At 42.4% G+C, this 8583-nt stretch overlaps 1 protein-coding gene across 1 annotated transcript in view; it reads right to left on the reverse strand.

The window, feature by feature from the left end:
- LOC138956679 (uncharacterized) overlaps positions 1-238 on the reverse strand; it is an 861-nt gene extending 623 nt beyond the window's left edge. Inside the window, exon 1 of the mRNA XM_070327978.1 lies at positions 1-238. This exon is cut by the window's left edge and continues 623 nt beyond it. Coding sequence (XP_070184079.1) covers positions 1-238 — 238 coding nt within the window.
- Between the last annotated feature and the right edge of the window lie 8345 nt (positions 239-8583).

The raw sequence follows: 8583 nt of genomic DNA on the forward strand, positions 1-8583 counted from the left end.
CACACACACGCGTAAAGACGTCCAACGCCAAAAGTAGCTGGGCTTTTTCGTAAGGAGTCAGAATGGGTCGGAAAGCGTTCAGAACACGAGAATATTCCTTCCACGACGAGTCTGTGCGAAGTGATGACCCCGTATCCCTCAGTTCCTTGAAAAACTCAGGGTAATGCTCACCCGTCGACTTGTTCATAGATGTTTCAACGACCCTGGTCAAGTCTATGACACTGTATGTTTCGCCCATATTCACTTGATTGATTTTCTTCAACAACTGTTGTCTGCTGATTTTGTTTAACTCCTCAACAGGAAAGTGTTGTGCCTCGCCGATGACGCGGACGAGATGTGATAAATCCGCCTCTCTCCAGGAAACTGGGACAAAGAAGATAACAAGGAGGTGCCAAGTCAAGATAATAAGTAATAAGAAGATGGTGCAGGTCACTGGCTTCTTGGCACGGGATAGGCCACGCCTGGGATGACGGAAGAGATCTTTCATTTTCCTGAAATTAAAAAAAGAGAGTAAAGAACATTGATGATGATGACGATGACGATGACGATGATGATGATGATGATGATGATGACGACGACGACGACGATGATGATGATGATGATGATGATGATGATGATGATGATGATGATGATGATGGTGAGGAGGAGAAGGAGGAGGAGGAGGAGGAAGAGGGGGGAGGAGGAAGAGGGCAAATGCAGGTAATGGTAATGATGATCAACTGTGTTCAATTTCTTAATCAGGCTGTCAGAGCAATTAAACAATCATTCGATCAATACAATTTGTTTTGGTTGGTTACGCAAGAAAATTGTACAAGATGGTATGTTAGTCCCTTTTGGCATACCGCACACAGTCTTCAGCCCCAGGTCGTGATCACGGGAAATGTTAATTACATTTTGGCGGGAGATGCGAACTGACAAAGCGCTTAAAGTTTCGTTTGGCATGCAACACTAAAAGTATGTGTGGTCATCTGTGTTTTGTAAAGCTTTTGATTGCTTATGTCGTTAGCTGTGACGGAAAGACAAATCGTTGCTTCAGGAATGCTGTGAGCTGCACTGCATTTGTAAAAGACACCTTTGGCTCATGGTTCAATGAATTCATAAACAAATTCTCACTTTGCACAAAAAGCAGTCATGATGTTAATTTTGGTATGTGACCAAGAAGAGGGATGGTCTTATCCGATATAGAAGCCATGTCGGGCCGATTCACACGCTAAAGACTGTGCCTTTCACGTTCAAGTACTAGTGAACTATCAAAAACTTCATCACAGCATCCATTTCTCAATGAAGAAAGAGAGAGAGACACAGAGATTGGGGGCGGTTGTTGTCTTATTTTCGTACGTAACCAGCAGATATATATTGATTTTCGTGTTAAAGACACATTATGCGCTCACTACACCACTGAGAGACAGACAGCGTGAAAGACACAGAGAGAGCGAGAGAGAGAGAGAGAGATAGAGAGAGAGAGAGAGAGAGAGAGAGAGAGGCAGAGACAGAGAGACAGAGACAGAACAGGGATAACGAAAGAGGAAGAGAGAGAGAGAGAGACAGGCAGACAGACAGACAGACAGACAGGGAGAGAGAGAGAGAGAGAGAGAGAGAGAGAGAGAGAGAGAGAGAGAGAGTGAGAAAGAGAGAGAGAGTGTGAGAGCGAGAGAGACAGAGACAGAGAGACAGAGACAGAGAGACATAGAGACAGAGAGAGAGAATCAAGTAACGTGAACAGTGTGCTGGGGTTTGTCCTTCAAATTAGCTTGCAAAGCACTGCCTCCCTGACAACCCAAAACACGTATTTGCTTATTTCCATAAAAAGCGACAAAGGCAAGAAAATGACAGTACTCAACACACATAATAGGTTTTGACACAAGTCAAGAGTGGAAAACCGAAGAGAAGAATGTTTTTTTTTGAAATTATTGATTACCCTATAAAAAAAATTCATGGACAAAAAATGTTTTTGTTTTGTCTTGCTTTGCCTTGTCTTGACTTGTGTTGTCAAGTAACATTGATGAGTCACATACATTTATGCAGTAAAGATACGACTTTTTTCAACATTGCCGTCTAAAGGACAAGTTACATTCAAATTTAGCACGCTTGTGTCTCACTTGATCTATCTGGGAACTGTTTGCGTTAATTCGAATACACTCATAAGGCACTTTTGACCTCTTCTCCGATGGAGTGTAACCTTACTTGAAATTGAAAAGACAAGCCTTTATTTCGCAATACTATCTAGGGTTTTGTTCAAATTTGGCACGCTTTTTATGGGGGCGAGGACGCCCCCATTCTATACGGATAGTTTCGAGGTTGACCATGGGCAGCGCCATTTTGTTGTGAAATACGTCATCAGTTTGTGTACACAGGAAGTTGTGACATCCGTCACCCTATGGGAGGGGTGACGTCAAAATTGTTCATCTGCAGAAAGTTGTGAAATCCGTCACCCTATGGGAGGGGTGACGTCAAAATTGGTCATCACAGAGTTTGTGTAACACAGGAAGTTGTGAAATACGTCACCCTATGGGAGGGGTGACGTCAAAATTGTTCAACAAAAACATGATATGTCCCATTGTGCAGGGTCAACTGCAACAAACTCAAACCGAGCCATTCATACCTAGCTGTATTTGAGTGACTTATATACCCGACATTTTTATTTCTTATTTTTAGCACAGGTGTAGGAAAAATCATGAACCAAAATGTTATTTATTTTCTAATTTAACTTTTTTTTTACAAATATGACCATGGTCTTTTAAACATACAGTGACATTAAACATTGTTATGTTAAAAAAAAGAAAAAAGAAAAAAAGCTTTTGTGCACAAATCAGAAAATACATTGTACATTTTACCTACAGGCCAAACCGTGAGTGTCTGTGGCAAAGCCCGACCCAGGAAATTGCACTGATTTTATATTTAGATCAGAGAGAAATTGTCAAGAACAGGCGCTTGCATTTGGATGTGTCCAATGATAGTAGGTTTGGTTGTGATCAATCAGAATAATGTAGGAATAAAAATGTATGACAGTTTAGTATGATGACATGTAATTCACATATGCTGAAATATGATATTATACATCATGTAATATTATTATGGCTGTTGCCATGACCATGAAACCCAACAAAGGTTTAATGTAATGTAATTCAAAATACCAAAACCGAGCACCTATTAATCTCGTCTTTGCGCGTGAAGATTGAGGCCGTCTGCCAGTAGCGGTTAGGTCATACAGTGGAACCCCTCTCTAGCGACCTTTAAAATGTTGACAAAAATCGGTCCTTGTGGAGGAGGGTCCTTACAGAGGGAGGGGGCGGAGTCAGGGGGCCACAAAGAAAGTCAGATTTAAAAAAAAAAAGAAAACAGAGAAGTTTGAGTTGCTGACGACCGCTCTCTCTGAAAGCAAACTGCTTCGATTTCATGTTTGTCCTTGGTGTCCACCAGTTCTGGTGCATGTACTACCCTGGCCAAGTTTCCTCTCAAGACATCAAAGAGACCGCCCCAGTATACTCTACAGCCTCTGGGCGAACCACCTCTCATAGCTAAAACTGGGTCAATGACCCCTGGGAAGAAGGTCAGTGTCTATAAAAATTTTACTCCTAGGCCTGCGGCCAGGGGGGGGGGGGGGGAGTATACCGGTACCATTTGAGAATCAGACCAAATGAGAATTGAACCATTTGAGAACATCCTTTTTTTTCAATCACTACATCGAAGGCCTGCGGCCCGGGGTTCACATGGGTTGGTTTGTTTGTTTGTTTCAAACCCACACCCATATACACACATTTCCCATTTAAACCATTTGTCGGCCCCCTGTCGATATTTATCGACTAAGTTCCTTGTCTATCATCTCGTCTGTCTTTGAACAGTTCGCAACTGCTCCCATGGGGTCGCCTTCACGCAGCGGGAGCGTTTAAACAGAGCTACCCCACCCCTTTACTTCTCTTCTTTTGTCTTATTTCTGCCTTACCAGTCCTTTCACCTATATTTCCTTCCAAGAAAACTCTCCCTACTATTCCCTGCAGTTTTCCAATTCTTTTCTTGTTGTCTTATTTCTACCTGACTGGATCCATCACCTTTATTTCACTTACCAGCACTATTGAATTCTCAGACTCCGTCCGTGATCTTGGCATCTTTCTTGATAGCGATCTCTCCATGAAACACCATGTTATGAAAGTCTGTCAGTCCGCTTACATCGAGCTTAAGAGAATAGGTTCTATCCGCCCATACCTTACTGAAGATGCCACCAAGACCCTTGTTTCCTCCTACATTCTTTCTCGATTAGACTACGGAAATTCTGTTCTCATTGGCTGTCCTCAGTCTGTCATCCATCCTTTGCAGCGCGTTCAAAATTCTGCAGCCCGGCTTGTCTGCAAAGCCCCTCAGTCCCAGTCCTGTTCCCCCTTGCTAAAGAAACTTCATTGGCTCCCTGTAGAGCTGAGAATCCAATACAAGTGCTGCTGTATCTGCTACAAAATAATATCTGGCTCAGCCCCATCCTACCTGTCTGACCTGTTCACACTCTATACACCCTCACGATCCCTCCGCTCCTCTGTAGACACTAGAATATTCCGTCTATCTTCTTTTAGTCGCAAACAGCACGGCCAGAGAGCCTTCTCCCACTCTGCTGCCGTTGCGTGGAACTCTCTCCCTTACACTATCCGACACTGCCAAACATTCTGTTCCTTCAAATCAAACCTTAAAACACACTTCTTCACCCAGTATTTTGATTAATTTTATTTCAACATGGTGCATTTTTGAATCAGGTGTTTGAATGTTTGAATGTTTTGCCTGTGTTAGTATGCTTGCAGATTGTATTGATGTAGTGTTTGAGTTTTCGTTGTTCACTTGTGTGCTGAATGCTGCTGCACATGCTTTTGCTTTGCTTTGTATGTATTATGTATGTTTGTCATTGTAAAGCGCTTTGAGAATGTAAAGCGCTCTATAAATCTCCCATATTATTATTATTATTATTAAAAGTCTTCTTTTCCACATCCTTATTTCTATGCACCCCGCATGTCGTAAGAGGCGACTAACGGATTCTGTTTCTCCTTTTACCCTTGTTAAGTGGTTCTTGTATAGAATATAGTCAATGTTTGTAAAGATTTTAGTCAAGCAGTATGTAAGAAATGTTTAGTCCTTTGTACTGGAAACTTGCATTCTCCCAGTAAGGTCATATATTGTACTACGTTGCAAGCCCCTGGAGCAATTTTTTTATTAGTGCTTTTGTGAACAAGAAACACTTAACAAGTGGCTCTATCCCATCTCCCCCTTTCCCCTATCCCATCTCCCCCCTTTCCCTCGTCGCGATATAACCTTCGTGGTTGAAAACGACGTTAAACACCAAATAAAGTAAGTTCGCAACTGTTCGTATGAGTAACTTTCTATACGCCTCAAAACAACGTCCCTCATTGTTTGGCCATTCAAACAATAGCGCATTCCATTCCCGATCCTAATTCTGGTAACCATTTTCTGCGTTATTGACCAATGGAGCGTTCCTTTGCGACAGCGCGGATTCTAACGGGTGTTTGAACGGGGCTTTCTTTGATTGGAACCACCAGGAACAATTAGTCTTGAGACGGTATGGAAAACAGTACAGTAATCCATTGGAGACGGGGTATGACTACCCAAATATGTGGGGGATCAGACACGCAAAAGCCAATTCGTGCAAAGAAACAAAGAAAACAAAGCGAGTACGCTTGAGAATTGCTGCTCATGTACGCAGAAGCAGAAGAAGAAAACGTACCAGCTACTGAGTGTTCATTGTTATACCCCCATTCCACGCATACGTTCTAGCTTCCGTTCCCAGCCGTCCTGAGGACGGCTGCCACAACAATGAGACGCTGCGCAAACGGCCATTTTGGGCATCTTTGAGCAGCGTCTGACCATAGTGGCAGCCGTCCCCAGGACGGCTGGGAACGGAAGCTAGAACGGATGTGTGGAATGTGGGTATGACAACGCAGTGTGTGAGAGCGTTCGCGTTGCGTTACCATTGCGTTAAGTTCCATTAACGATCAATGAGTTCCGTTGCCGATGTGTTAAGGTTCCATTACCGATCATGTGTTCATTTGGAACGGACGGGGAATGGCTAAAATTTTGAACATGCAGCCCGAACCCACCCGTCCCAACCGTCCCTACCGTTCAAAGGCGTTCCGTTAACGTCTATTGGCGTTCCATTAAGTTCCCCTCCCGATCTCTCCAATTCCCGTGCCGTTCCTTGGTCGCTACGCGGGGAACGGGACCTAGAACGGATGTGTGGAATGGGGGTATTAGCATCGAAACTGAAGCTTGGAGACATTGCATCTCGATGCAATCCGAATCATTGTAGGTGCAGTACGTGGCACAAGCCACCAAAAACTGTATAACGAATCGGGTTTTGTGCCCCTGAAAGAAAGGCGACGTCGTCATAAACTTTTGCTGTATTATAAAATTGTAAATCGTTTAACCCCAGAATATTTATATTCCAAACTGCCGGTCCTGGTTTCCGATGTAAATCCTTACCACAGACGACGCCCTCTTGAACGTAAGTTTCCATTGTGCAGAAGTGAGTTATATAAATCTTCATTTTTTCCTTCAACGACAGCTTTGTGGAATAATCTTCCAGAAAATATACAACAAACGCAGTCAGTTGGTGAATTTAAAAGGTATTTGACCGATGGAGATGTTGTTGTTCCACCGTATTATTATCTAGGCAACCGCCAGGGACAGGTACTTCACAGCAGGTTGAGATTAAACATGAGCGATTTGCAACAAGACTTAGTTAACCGACACCTCTCTGATAATTTAGAATGTACGTGTGGAGCATGCCCGGAAGATTCTGAACATTTCTTATTACACTGTCCAAAATTTAAAGAACATAGAACCATTTTATTCAATAGTCTGCCAACACACGTTCTGGACTGCAAAACACTCTTGTTTGGAAATACTGATTTAACTATATCTTTGAACACGAAAATATTCTCTGTTGTACAAGACTATGTTATGTTAACTAATCGCTTCGGCTGATATTATATTAACTGTGCAATTGATGTAGCCAGGCATTCTCTCCCTCCCTCTCTCTCTCTCCCTCTCCCTCTCTCTCTCTCTCTCTCTCTCTCTCTCTCTCTCTCTCTCTCTCTCTCTCTCTCTCTCTCTCTCTCTCTCTCTCTTTACCCTATTTGTATAAAATATAATTAAAGATTATCAAGATAAGTGTTGAAGCTATCACTTGTTCGCCATGTTTTGCTATCTGAATGTGTATTGATTATAAGTTCAAGAACGTGTCCATAAGCAATCTGCTTGTTAACGTTCTCAATGTTGTTATTGTTTGAAACGTGTGTATGTGAATTTGAATAAACACGCTTAAACCAAACTGAAGCTTGCCTGTTATAGGAAATCTGGGTTGCCTTCGCGAAAATAGGGAGCTGTCACAGCAATGTGCTTTAGGATAATTATATAACACTGTAATAATTAAGATTGTTGTATCTTATGTATGAATAATGTTGAACTAAGGTGGAGTTTTTTGTTGCAATTATTTGTGTTTTATTTAAAGACAGGAGAATGTACTGACGTTGTTAAAAATGTATTTTTAGCGTGGGAAAGCATAGCGTGTTGGACTTTATTTAAATAGTCTAGAAAGTTGATTTGTCAGGAAAAACTGAAAATATTGTGTCTGGAAGTCGTTCTGATAGGTAAACACTAGGGAAATGAGAATGGAATAATGTAAGTCGGAAAGGAAGTCAACTGCGAGAGCCAAGTGTTGGTTTGGCACAGTTTAAGGCCTTAAAGTAAATTACCGTCTTTATTATTTCATTGATATAGTTTAGGGAATTAGGGATTGTTTAACGTGCTTTATGTCAACGCTGGTAATTCTTTGACAAACTTCTTTCTGGCTATGGCTTACCAGAATTATATGCAGTCTCAACATGTAACAAGTCTCAGAGAGAGACAGAGACAGAGACAGACACAGAGATAGAGACAGAGAGAGACAGAGACAGACACAGACACAGAGATAGAGACAGAGAGAGACAGAGACAGACACAGAGATAGAGACAGAGAGAGACAGAGACAGACACAGAGATAGAGACAGAGACAGACAGAGACAGACACACACACAGAGATAGAGACAGAGAGAGACAGAGACAGACACAGACACAGAGATTTAGACAGAGACAGAGACAGACACAGAGATAGAGACAGAGAGAGACAGAGACAGACACAGACACAGAGATAGAGACAGAGAGAGACAGAGACAGACACAGACACAGAGATAGAGACAGAGAGAGACAGAGGCAGCGAGACAGAGACAAAGAGAGAGAAAGAGAGATAGAGAGAGCAAAGAAAGACAGACAAACAGACAGACAAAGGCAAATACTCACTCTGATTCCGGTGAAGGTTGAACTCTACTCAGTGGAAAAGTCAAAAGTGCGTGGTGTTTCAATACTGTTCCATTTCAACAAGTCAAATGATTAGCACCGCAGCGGTGTTACACTCATCTAACCAAGTTGATAAGTCAAAGTCAGCGTCTACATAAAGTGGTTCCCCCTCACCGGATTCTCTTTTTATATAGGCTACCCACATGCACATAATAATACTGGTTTGGGGGGAGGGGGGACTTGTGTGTGTGTGTGT

This window comes from Littorina saxatilis, unplaced genomic scaffold (genome assembly GCF_037325665.1).
Source record: "Littorina saxatilis isolate snail1 unplaced genomic scaffold, US_GU_Lsax_2.0 scaffold_3050, whole genome shotgun sequence".
NCBI lineage: Eukaryota > Metazoa > Mollusca > Gastropoda > Littorinimorpha > Littorinidae > Littorina > Littorina saxatilis.